The sequence below is a fragment of the Hemitrygon akajei genome, chromosome 9 (assembly GCF_048418815.1).
Source record: "Hemitrygon akajei chromosome 9, sHemAka1.3, whole genome shotgun sequence".
Lineage (NCBI taxonomy): Eukaryota > Metazoa > Chordata > Chondrichthyes > Myliobatiformes > Dasyatidae > Hemitrygon > Hemitrygon akajei.
In genome coordinates, this window is record NC_133132.1 from 168,728,400 (window position 1) to 168,741,737 (window position 13,338).

A 13,338-nucleotide genomic window follows, 5' to 3' on the forward strand; every position below is an offset into this window, starting at 1 on the left:
AAGCCCGAAATGTCGATTGTTTATTTCTTTCCATAGATGCTGCCTGACCTGCTGAGTTCCTGAAGCATTTTGTGCGTGTTGATCCAATGAAATGTGTTGTTTGCGTCAATGTCCAACACAGTCCCAGCTGTGCTGGGGGCAGCCTGCAAGTGTCACGATGCTTCCTGTGCCATCATAGCACACCCATAACTTACTAAGCCTAACTGACATGTGGGAGAAAACCAGAGCACCTGAAGGAAATCCATGTGATCAGGGGGAGAACTCAGAGAGTGGCAGGTATTGAACTCCGATCTTACAGCTGGTGCTTTAAAGCATAACAAAAGCCGCTGGCTATCATGTCACTTTTAAATATTACAGTTAAAATTGTGAATCACATATGGTTGAGACATTACTTATAATTTATAAGTTTCCTTCAACCTTTTCAAGGTATTAAAAATCCCACTGCCTGCAATACTGACGATGAATGGAAACATCTGTGTATTATTATGACAGGCTACTGTCATATCTGTCTGTGGCCCCAATGCAGTCACTGTTCATGAGAGCTTGGTTCCACTTATAGAACAGTGGACCATGTCCCAGATGGCAACAAGAAGGCTGGTTGAGATAGATCCGCTGGTTGAGTGGTGTCGCATCATCAACTTCACAGTCAATGTCATTAAGATACGAGCATTGTTTGTGGACTGTAGGAAAAGGCCAGACCACCTTACCACGTGGGACCTTGTCGAAGGCTTAGCACAAGATAGAAAAAACTGTTTTTCAGAAGAACTGGATTTGCAGTCACATCTTCAGTCTATGAAAATTGCAAATTTAATGAAGTACACTTCACTTCAGGTTGTTTTGCCATATTAAATGTTCTAAATAAAAGAACTTTGTTATGCTTTTTCAAACACATAAAAATATCAATACTGACTCAACCTGGAGGTTAACCTTTAGGGTATCTTGCACAAGGACTCCCAAGTCCCTTTGCATCTCTGCATTTTGAATTCTCTCCCCGTCTAAATTATAGTCTGCCTGTTTATTTCTTCCACCAAAATGCATGACCATACACTTTCCAACATTGTATTTCATTTGTCACTTCTTTGCCCATTCCCCTAAACTATCTAAGTCTCTCTGTTTCCTCAACACTACCCACTCCTCCACCTATCTTTGTATCATCGGCTCAACAAGCTGTTCTAAAAAGCCATCCCTTACACATTCTACAAATACTCTCTCTTTATGTATGAATTACTTAATCATATTGTAGTGGTGCCAACTAATCAGGCAATTGTGTAAATATGGTTAGTATTTTTAGGGAATTATTTTTGCCTCGGTTCCTGGCAGCTTAGAGTCAGTGGCCAAAGACCATCCACTTGTCACTGTCCTCCGTGGCATCAAAATACTGTTACTGATGCAGCTGGACAAAAATATCAATGTTTTAATATTGACACGAATGCTGAACCTTATCACATTAACACTGCTTGAAAGGTGAACAAATCCGTTAATGCCTTCACTAAAGCACAGGAGACATGGGTTTGCCAGAAGTGTTTTGTTAGCACACATTTCCACACATATTGAGGGTGATTTCCATTCCAATGGTTTTTTCCCTTCTCTTTTACCACTCCCCACTCAATACTTGATGCTATCTTGCTCTGACTAGGTCTGATGTGGAACTAAATATTGCAGAAATTCAAATGTGCCTATTAACTCCCTATGAGATGAATATAAACCTTGTAATATGGGCAGTGCATGCATGATAGTCCCAGTTCAAAGAACACAGAGAAATATTTTATTAAAATATTGCTACTTTACCTCATTTCCCCTCTCTCGAGTTGAGCATGACTCACTATCCCCTTCTGAAAATGACCCAGATTCATCACTTGAGTTGGTGACGTAGGACTGTTCACATTTTAATGGTGGCTTACACTGGCTGTACATTGCATCTCCCATTATGCTGAGGTCTTGCTGCTCTGCAGATAGAAAGCGGGTTCCTTGTGAGCAGGGAGAAGTGGACAGCTCAAATTGAGGCAAACTGCAAGGGGAACCACCACTTCCATCTTCAGGAAAAGAGTAGGAGGAGCAGGAACTTGAAGTTCTGGTTCTGGTCTCAGAAGGAGGGGATCGGGGGCACACTTTAATTGGCACTGGGCAGCTGGTGTTACATGTGGATCGAATTCTACAATTCAATGGTAATAAAGGCTCCATTGAAAGTCCAGTAGAAGGACAAGTCTGTGAACAGGGGAGCGACTGGCTAGTACCAGTCCACAAACCCTTTGGCACATTTTCAGTGAGCTCACTTTCTAGTGAACTACCACCGGGATACGAATGTGCAGCAGGAGCGTCCAAGGTACCAGAAGAAAATATTACACTCTTTCTATCTGACTCCAGTTCTTGCTTGCAAATCACTTCACAAGATGGTGCAGCAATAAAGCCACTGCAATCTTTTTGCGGCGTGCAAGGTAGTCCAGAGTTCACACTGTAAGGCCTGTATTCTGTTTTGAGGTCACCCTGAGTCATTCCCTCTTCGAGGGAACAAGATGTTCTGGTGTTGAAGGCTTGTTGCAGTGGACTTTGTCTCTCAGTAGATTCCATATCAGTCTTTTTCGTGAATCTCGAACAAGGGGGCGTTTTACTGGAAGGTCTGTCAACACACATTGGACTCAATTGTTTAAGATCCATTTCCTTCTCCATGATAGCATGATCCATTGCATTGGATTCAACTCCAGAAATATGCTTTTCTCCGGCGGTTTCTGATGCCTGTGGTTCGATTTTTATTTGTGCCTTGCTGTATCCTTGGGTTTGGGCATGGACTGAGCGGTCTTCTCTAAATGTGCTTTGAAAACCTGAGGTACTAGTTTGTGGTGTGCTATTGATATGCTTTGTGCAGGCCAGTTGATATTTCCTGTATTTTGGGCAGCGTCCCATATCATCACTCGATGTCACGGGAATGGATATCACAGCCGGTTCCTTCTCAGATAACCTTGGAGATGTCTCACATCCAAGTGTCTCATCACACATTATTTCCTTCGAACAGGTGATCTTATGGGTCTCAGACTGCATGTGCTCTTCCTCGCCTTCAGAGTTCCCGTCTTCTTGTTCATCAGACTGCTGGAAAGTTGACATTTTGGTGTAAAAGATAAAGCCATCTTTCTCATTAAAGAGCTGAGCTTCAAGGAAACGGAAGCAGGAGTCCTCCAGATTATGCATGTGCAGGACTTGAGCACAGTGCATGACCTCTTGAATGTTGTCTCTGCTGAGTAATAGCTTAGCAGTGTAGGCAAACTGTAACAATGGGCTAAATCCTCTGGCGGTGACCTACAAAACAGGGAAATTGCCAGCATTACTATCAACAGTGCTATTGTCCAAAATACTTCAAGTGTAGTTAGGAAGTCTGACAGTTCTAATGTTCAATAACAATTACACAAAACTGTCAGTTAATATTTTGTTGTGTCAATGGCAAATATTTTCTTTATTTAATTTAAAAGGCAGAAAATCTACATGTAATAATGAGAGATATTATTTTTAAAATGCATTGGTGAAAATTATACAACATCTTGATATGGCATTTCAAATTATTATTATGCTTATTAGACAATAATGACACAGAAGTGCTTCAATGCATAAGAATGCTTACTTCACTCGACAGTCATAAAATGTTAAGGTTTAAACAGAAGACCGGAAGTTCCAATTTTTATCTAAATGCTTACTCTAATTCCCTGGGAGAGTGTTTGATAAAGATCTATTTGCTGAAGAGTTTTGAGAAACTATGGCAGAAGTAATAATTTCTACACAAATTTTATCTCTCCAGAGGTAAAGCCTTTTTATGTTCACCTAAAAAGTGGGTTATACAATCTTATTCTTTTGCTGATTTAATAGAAAACTAATATATCATTCAAATACATTTTCAGGAATTAAAATGATCAAAAAACAAATTATCTCCTACTTCTCATTCCTCTCCTAGTGATGTTGGCTCCTTTCTTGTAACATTACCTGCCTCCAACAACTCAATGTCGATTTCCTTTCAATCCCCATTCCCATTCCAACATGTCAGTCCATGGCCTCTTCTACTGCCAAGATGAGACTGCTCTCAGGTCGGAACAGCAACACCTCATATTCCCTGAGTAGCCTCCAATCTGATGGCATAAACATAAATTTCTCAAACCTGGTGATTTCTCCACCTCCCACTTCTCTCTTCTTTCATTCCCCATACTGGCTCCCCTCTCACCTCTTCTCGTTTCCTTACCTGCCTATCATCTCCCACTGGTGCCACTCCTCACTCTCTTTTTTCCCATAGTCCACCTGGCTTCACCTCTCACCTTCCAGCTTGTACTGCTTCCCCTCCACCCAATCTTCTTATTCTGGCTACTTCCTCCTTTCTTTCTAGTCCTGACGAAGGGTCTCGGCCTGAAACGTTGACTCTCTATTCCTTTCTATAGATGTTGCCCAACCTCCTGAGTTCCTCCTGCATTTGTGTGTGTTACTTTGTCCATTTCCTTTCAATTCTGCGCTTCAAGAACCTCAAAACAAATTTCCTCTCATGTTAGGTCATGATACGCTCACTGTCTTCTTATCCTACCACTGTATCCTATGACAAAAATACCATAATCCTCCAAAATTCTCCATTGTGGGTCAAAAACCTAATAGATGTGTTTTATTTTAAATGTTGCAGAGGAAAATCTGATCAAACTCATCTGTAAAAACCCTGCAACTGAAGAACTCCATCTTTATGAGACTTTCACAAAGACCATTGGAATGACCCAGAACATCATTTAAGTGCCTTTAATAGTTGTAGTAATGCAGCTAGGTTCCAAGGTTGTCAAGCCGAGGAGTGGTAGTGGGGCCAAGTTCCCACTACTTAAAGTGCTCCTCATGGCATGCACCTCAAATAGCCACTGACAACCAAGTCCAACTCCTGGCCTTTTCGTGTGGCTTAGCCTCTAAGCCCGGTGGAACTGTTTCTACTGACAGGAGAAGGGGTGAAGGTGGGTCCTGGTGCCTTAAAACCAGTGCTTTGGGTAGATGGAGCTCGTCAGCTTGGGAAGGCAGTCCATCTAAGAGAGGGAAAACTCTGATTTCAAACCTCCACTGCCTTGCGGTCATACCCACTCATGGGAGAGGCTTTGGGAGTAAACCCTGAGGACAAATCCGGAGCTGGAGTCCCTAAGGCAGTCCGACATTGCTTTCAACCTCGTTCTGGCAACTCCTGTTGCCAAGCTGTATCGGCCCTTGCCCTTCCCTTGGACAACATCGGTGGCGTGGAGAGAGGAGACTTGCTGCTTGGGCAACTGCCAGTCTCCCATACACCTTGCCCAGGCCTGCGCTCTGGAGAGGCTGAAGCAAGACTTTCCAGGCGCAAATCCATGGTCTCGCGAGACTAACGGATGCCATCCAATGCAGCTACCAGTGTTGGTTAACGTCTGCAGGTATGCTTGCAAATTTAAATGCCACATATTCAAAAGCACCCATTTTACCACAGAAAAAAAAGTATCAACCACAAATAAAGTTCCACCCCTGAGGTGATAATTCCGACTTTGCACAACGGGCAAGAGTGAATTGGCAAATTGCTTTACACCTCCTGCCAGTTTCATTTCCATTGCAAAAGTTTACATTATTATACAAAGGCCAGAGTATCCCAATGTTTTATGCAGTACCGGTCAATTATAAAAGTCAATGATGAGACAAATGGAGACTGCCTTTGTTTGTGAATACTGACAATTCACAAGTTTTGTCAATATGAATATACCTCAGATATTCCTAGCTGATTATCACAGACATTATATGCTCTTCAAATACTGTGAACAAATAAAAAAAATTTTGATAATGTTATATTGAAAAGACCAAAATATGTAATTAAAGTGACTGTTGGAAAAAAAACCTGAAAATTAAATGAATAAATTGGAGGTTTCTATTGCACAAAGATTAGTGAAAACCAAGAGACAGATATTTTGGATAATAAAGCACAGACAACATGACATTATGTTTAACAGACAATACTCTACTAACAAACTTAAGAGGTCATGGGGTAAAACTACTCGCAAGCCTCAGCCAAAAATATATTTAAGCATATTTTAATTGACGCATTTATTTTTAATTATTACTTTAAGTCTATGGTAGAAGTTAAACATACATCATAGACACAGGCTTTTATGCATGTGTCCTGCTGGAGGGTCTCAACCCGAAATGTCGACTATTTATTACCATCTGTAGATGCTGCCTCTTCTGATGAGTTCCTCCAGCATATTGTGTATTTAAACATATACGAGGGGTGATTGATAAATTCGTGGCCTAAGGTAGAAGGAGTCAATTTTAGAAAACCTAGCATATTTATTTTTCCTACATTTACACACTTAGTCCAGCAGTCGTGGAGCCTACGGATCCCTTCTTTGTAGAAGTCGGCGTCTTGGACCTCCAGAAGTGGTCCACAGCACGGGGTGATTGATAAGTCTGTGGCCGAAGGTAGAAGGAGATGAGTTATTAACTTCAAACTTTCTGCATTTTCACTCAAAGAGTTGAACTGCACGTGCATGTAACAAGAGCTGTATAACTCATCTCCTTCTACCTTAAGCCACAAACTTATCAATCACCCCTGCTGTGGACCACTTCTAAAGAGTTTTTTATGCTCCACGGCCGTTGGACTAAGCGTGTAAATATAGGAGGGGACTATGTTGGAAATTAAATGTGCTAGGTTTTCTAAAATTGACTCCTACCTTAGGCCACAAACTTATCAATCACCCTTTTGTATGTCAGCTTTCTGCCCAGGGAGTTATTTGACTTCATAAAATTATTAGTATAAAAGGATTCAGAAAGATCAAAGTTCAAAAATACATTTCTTATCGAAGTATGTATAAATTATACAAATTTGAGATTTGTCTGCTTACAGGCAGCCACAAAACAAGAAATCTGAAAGAACCCAATTTCAAAATAGATTAACAGATGCCCAATGTGGAGGGAGAGAGGGGGATAGGGGGAGAGAGGAAGAGGGAGAGGGTAGAGAGAGGGGGAAGGCTTGGGAGAGAGAGGGAGAGAGGAAAGGAGGGAGGGAGAGGGAGAGAGAGAGAAAGAGAAAAAGAGGAAAGAAAGAAAGGGAAGAAAGGAAGGAAGGAAGATCATGCAAACAATAAAAGGAAGCAACAGCATTCAGGACAAAATTGAGTCCATAGATCCGAAGCTCAGAGCAGCCAGACTAGGCCCATAGCCTTAGCGTCAGTTCATCACACAGCGGGGCAAATTGTTGTGAAGCTCACAGATTTGGAGCCTGGAGCAGCTGCAGTAGTGTAACACATGGCATGTGGAATGGGTAACTGACCCCCCACTCCTTTTGGTCTTCTCCTATCATTTCACATTTCCTCCTCCCCCTTCTACTTTCAAATCCCTTACTATCTTTTCTTTCAGTTAGTCCTGAAATGTTGACAGAGCTTCTTCCTATAGATGCTGCCTGGCCTGCTGCGTTCCACCAGCATTTTGTGTGTGTTGCTTGGATAACTGACCTGACATTTTCATCTTCTACTTCTCAGGCCTTTGCATGTGAAATTTACAAAATAATTGTCAGATACCTTAAAGTATGACGTTTTCATTTCTCATATGGCCTCTTTCTGAACTATGATTCCATAACGTCGTTAATATTGCAACATTCAATTTATAATTTATCTTGTTAAAAACAAAGTTCAGACAATGCAAGCTAAACAAGTAGCTTGATAGTTCTACATTAAACCCCAGAGCCTGTACTGTATAAAATCAGACCCTGAACGAACGAACTCGATAGTCCTCAATTTTGAATGTCAAGACCATAATTCCTACATTACAACATAATGCAGCCTCTTTCACTAATACCATTATCAAAGAGACATTTAGCAAAGGATCAAATAGTAATATTACAGATTAAATCTGGTGTATAAATAAGTTTTGTAATTTTCTCATCTCTGACAGAACATTGTACACTTGCCAAAAAAGCCAATGCATGTGTGTGAAAACATCAATTCAGTCACCAAATGACCTATGCTCATGATTTGAGATTATTCTCAATGTCAAAACACCTGTCATACATTGAGTGTGACACACACAAAATGGTGGAGGAATCCCCTCCCCCACCTTCTTATTCTAGCTTTAGCCCTCTTCCTTTCCAGACCTGATGAAGGGCTTCGGTCCAAAATCTCAACAGTTTATTCCACTTCATAGATGAACTTGACACTCTGAATTCCTCCAGCATTTTGTTTGTGTGTGTGTTCCTCAGGGTTTCCAGCATCTACAGAATCTCCTGTATCAAAGTTCTAATTTATTATCAAAGTATGTATATGTTACTATTTACGTACTTTGTGATTCATTTTCTTGCGGGCATTCATAGCAGATACAAAGAAACACAATGGAATCAGTGAAATTGCATGATGCTATTTCAGTTCTGGAGTTCCAAGTTCAATTCTGATATCAGCTATTGTCTTTAAAAACATGATTCTTATTTATTCATTTTTCGTGAATAACTGTGACATTACTGGCACCCATTCTAATCCATTATTGAGTCACAGCACAGGAACTTGCCATGGGGGCGCCACGATAGTGTTGTGGTTAGCGCAATGCTCTTACAGTTCAAGGTACCAGGATTCAAAGTTCATTTCTGGCGCCTTCGGTAAAGTATGTATGTATGTATGTATGTATGTCGTCCCTGTGAAATGCATGGGTTTGACTCAGGTATTCCAGTTTCCTCCCACAGTCCAAAGATAGGTTAAATGGTCATTGTAATTGTCCTGTGATTAGGTCAGGGTTAAATCAGGATTGTTGAGGATTGCTGGAGTGGCAAAGCTTGAAGGGAAGGAAGAGCCAATCTCATGCTTAATTGCTAAACAAAATATAAATTACACACAGTCAGCAGACAAAAGCGTGCAAAAGAAGGCAAACTGTGCTAATAAAAGGTGAGAGAAGTTATCCACCCTGGTTCAAGAGCCTAATTTTTGAAAGGTAATAATTGTTCGTTAAGCTAGTGATGTGAGACTGAAGACTCCTGTACCTCCCCCTGATGGCAGCAGTGAGAAGAGTGCATGGCCTGGATGGTTGGTGTCCTTGAAGATGGAGTACTAAACATTGTCTATACATCGTGCACCTATTGTCATCATGAACTCTAAAATGGTTTCAAAGTTCAAAGTAGATTTATTATCAAAATACATATATGTCATCATATACAACCCTGAGATTCAATTTCTTGCAGGCATACTCGATAAATCCAATAGCCGTAATAGAATCAATGAACAATCGCACCAACTGGGCATGCAACCAGTGTGTAAAAAACAACAAACTGTGCAAATACAAAAAAAAGTAAATAATAATATTAATAAATATCAGGAACATGATATGAAGAGTCCTTGAAAGCGAGTCCATAGGTTGTGGGGACAGTTCAGTGATGAAGCAAGTGAAGTTATTCCCTTTGGTTCAAGAGCCTGATAGTTGAGGGGTAATAACTGTTCCTGAATCTGGTGCTGTGAGTCCTGAGACTCCTGTGCCTCCTTTCTGATGGCAACAGTGAAAAGACAGCATGACCTGGGTGGTGGTGGTCCCTAATGATGATGCTGCTCAAGGGTGGGGCATTTATCCATGGTGAACTGGGCCATAACCACTACCTTTTGCAGAATTTTCCATTCAACACCAACAGCATTGGTGTTTCCATACCAGGCTGTGATGCAGCTAGTCAATATACTCTACATCACACATCTATATAAGTTTGTCAACTCTTAAGGAAGTAGAGGCGCTGCCGTGCTTTTTCGTAATTGCACTTATGCTGGCTCAGAATAGGTCCTCTGAAATGATAACATCAAGGAATTTAAAGTTGCTGAAACACTACACCTCTGACGAGCACTGGCTCATGGAACTTCAGTTTTCTCCTTCTAAGTCTTAATGGCATTGAGTAAGAGGTTGTTGTGGCACCACTCAGCCAATTTTAAAATCTCTCTCCCATATGCTAATTCATCACCACCTTTAGTTTGGCCTTTGACAATGGTGTCATCAGCAAAGTTGAACATGGCCTTGGAGCTGTGCTTAGACACACGGTTATAAGTGGAAACACAGTTATGAGTAGAGTAGCGGACTAAGCACATAGCCTTGTGATGCACCTGTGTTAATGGAGAATATGGAGATGTTGTTGCCAATCCAGACTAACTGGGGTCTGCAAATGAGGAAATTAAGGATCCAATTGCACAATCCAATTGCCTTGAAGCTTACTGATTAGTTTTGAGGGGATAATAGTTTTGAATGCTGAGCTATAGAGGATAAAAAGCATCCTGATGTATGCATCTTTGATGTCCAGATGTTCCAGGATTGAGTGAAGAGCCAATGAAATGGCATCTGCTGTGGACCTCCTGGGCCAGTAGACAAATAGGAGCAGATCCAAGTTACTTCTCAGGCAGGAGTTGATATGTTTCTTCACCAACCTCTCAAATCACATCATCAATGTGGAAGTAAGTACCACTGACGATAGTCAGGTTACCATGTTCTTTTTGGTCACCAGTACAGTTGAAGCCTGCTTAAAGCAGGTGGGTACTTCAGTCTGCCTAAGTGGGAGGTTAAAGATCTCAGTGAACACTCTGGCCAGTTGATCAGCGCATGTCTTTAGTACTTGGCCAGGTACCCTCAGCAAATTGCGGATCTCATGGTTCATCCAGGGCTTCTGGTTGCGGAAGACTATGAATTACTTTCTGGGGACACTTTCAGTTCCAACTGATTTTATTGAGTCTGTTAAACCATGGTGTATTCATTCAGATCCACAGATGAGTCCTTGAACACAACCCAGTCTCCTGACTCAAAGCAATCCATAATTGCTCATCTGCATCCCCCCCCCACCCTCGACCACCTCTTTGTTGTCCTAATCTCTGGATCTTTACTCTTTCGCCTCTGCCTGTACACAGGTTGGAGGAGGACAGCCAAGTGATCAAATTTCCTAAAATGCTGTCTGGGCATGGAATGGTAGGTGTTTGCTCCTCTTTGTGCGGGACTGAGGCTGTGACCTGCAACCAGTGGGCTTCTGGATCAACTGCAGTGATGCCTGGCTTTGTGAACTTCAGTTCTGAACGCTGTCTGTTTGCTTTTATAGCTTGTACAATTGTGTGTTTTTTTTCTCTCTGCACACTCGGTGTTTGACAGTCTTCTTTTGATTTTAAAGGATTCTATGGCATATACAACCTTTGATAATAAATGTACTTTGAACTTTGCACAGTTTGCTCCTTTGTGCTTCCTGACTTGCTGCTCAACTGAATTTAGCCAGCTTCCTTAAAAGTAGTTGTTTAGTTAAAAGGAATGCAAAGAAATCTGAAAGCATGTGCCACACGGCTGAAGGACAGTTTTCAACCCGTTATCCAACTTTTGAATAGACCTCTTGTACGATAAGATGGACTCTAACCGGTCATGTGTTGTACCTTATTGTCTGCCTGCACTGCACTTCCCTGTAACTGTAACACTTAACCCTGCATTCTGCTATTGCTTTTCTCTTATACTATATCAATGTACCAGTGTGATGAAATATGATGTATGGTTGTCATGTAACGCAGTTTTACAGAAAACCTCAGTGCATGTTACAATAATAAACCAACTTACAATTTAAAGAGTTACACTGCCGATAGTGGAAATCCTCATCACGATCTTCTTAAACATTTCTAAAGTCCACAATTTACTTAAACTTACATATGTATATAAATATGTATTTTCTTTCTAGCAATTTGAAGTTGAGATATTTGGTTTTGGGGATTTTAAGATGCAATACCACTGGCAGCACCACATTACTGAAGGTGCCATTATGTTCAAATTTGGCCAGTCATGGTAGGTGAAGTCTTTAGGCAGAAGGCCGAGAATTTCCCATCTCAGAGGAGCCAACTCAGACTCTTCAGAGACAAAACATCCTATCTAGACCTCCCAGATAGCAAGCTCAGCTCTCCCAAGGACATGATGACCTTTGGCCACGCTCTCCTGGGGATGGTGGAGATCAAGGTCACTTTAACTCTCAACTCCCTGTACATAAGGATTTTTCCAAGAGGTTGTCAAGTTTTTTCCTAATATGTCTTCTGATTTGTGGCTCACCACTGTCTCAAGCACTACTTTTATGGTAAAATTTAATTACTAAGATCTCAGATGATATCTGGGACACTGGGATTTGCCAGCTCTCCAGGCTTCCTACAAAGGTAGGCACCACATTCCCATAAGAGCTCTTTTGAAAAGCCCAGACATTTTCTCCAGCAGAAAATGCGCAGCATCCCATGGATCATTGGAATTCCTCATGGTGGAATTCCACAAAGCATATGTGACTCCTTCTACCCGAGAGAGTCTGCATTACTGAATATTTATAGTAATTAGAACGATGGATCCTGATGTGTAGGGGCTCACCTCAATTGTCTGGTTACTCACACCACAGTGCTTTGCAATCACAGCTGACTGCAGATACAACAAAAGCCACACAAGTATGAGGAAGATGCAATTGGTGTCCTCAATGTGAGATTTCATCACCTACCTCAGTTCAGTACACGAATACTGGATGTCAACTTCCTTGCTCTGCACCGTATGCTGTAAAATCCTTCAAAATTTAATGAAAGTTCAAAGACCAAATGTACATTACTTAAAGGGAAATTTCAGTCGCAGTAGTCAGAAAGTAGACAAGTAGTATATTTAGAAGTTTTGTAAGCTGCCCGTAAAATGTTGCCATGTTTCAACAGCGCCATCAGCAATTGTTGTCAGAGGAGGAGAGCTAAGCAGACCAAGACATCAAAGAGGGCTGCCATGAGATGGAGCCTGAAGAGCAGCAGTAATAAAAAAAGAGGATGAGGAAGACCATGGCTTTTAGGTGATGTTCTTTTTGGGTATCCATGTTTATACTCCACCAAAAATAGGAGAAATTTAGCTAAAGAGCATAGACTTCTTAGTTTCAATTAGAAAGAAAACCAAATTAATTTTGATATGGCATTAGGTATCACAGGACTGTTGCAGAGGCTTCCATTCATTGCATTACTCTGAACTGTAATCATGGAGGTGAACGCAGCAGCCAGTTTATGTGGCATCTTCAGAAGCCACAAATGAATGAACAGTTTCTGTTTCTGAAAAAGATTGCACAAACAAAATGCTGGAGGAACTCAGCAGGCCAGGCAGCATCTATGGAAAAAAGTACAGTCAAAGTTTCAGGCCGAGACCCTTCAGCAGGAAATGTCACAATGACCCTGCTGAAGGGTCTCGGCCCTAAATGTCAACTGTTCACTCTTTTCCATGGACACTGCCTGGCTTGCTGAGTTTCTCCATCATTTTGTCTGTGTTGCTTGGATCTCCAGCATCTGCAGATTTTCTCTAGCTTGAAATAAGATTAAAGATTAGCTTTATTTGTCACACGTACATTGAAACATATAT

The 13,338-nt window shown here is 41.3% G+C and overlaps 1 protein-coding gene across 3 annotated transcripts in view; it reads right to left on the bottom strand.

Moving 5' to 3' along the window:
- Window positions 1–13,338, bottom strand: part of bach2b (BTB and CNC homology 1, basic leucine zipper transcription factor 2b) — a 332,889-nt gene that overhangs the window by 36,728 nt on the left and 282,823 nt on the right. For all 3 annotated transcript variants that reach the window (XM_073057476.1, XM_073057475.1, XM_073057477.1), the window contains exon 4: window positions 1,789–3,291. In XM_073057476.1, the coding sequence (XP_072913577.1) occupies window positions 1,789–3,291 (1,503 nt within the window). The remainder of the gene's footprint in view (window positions 1–1,788; window positions 3,292–13,338) is intronic.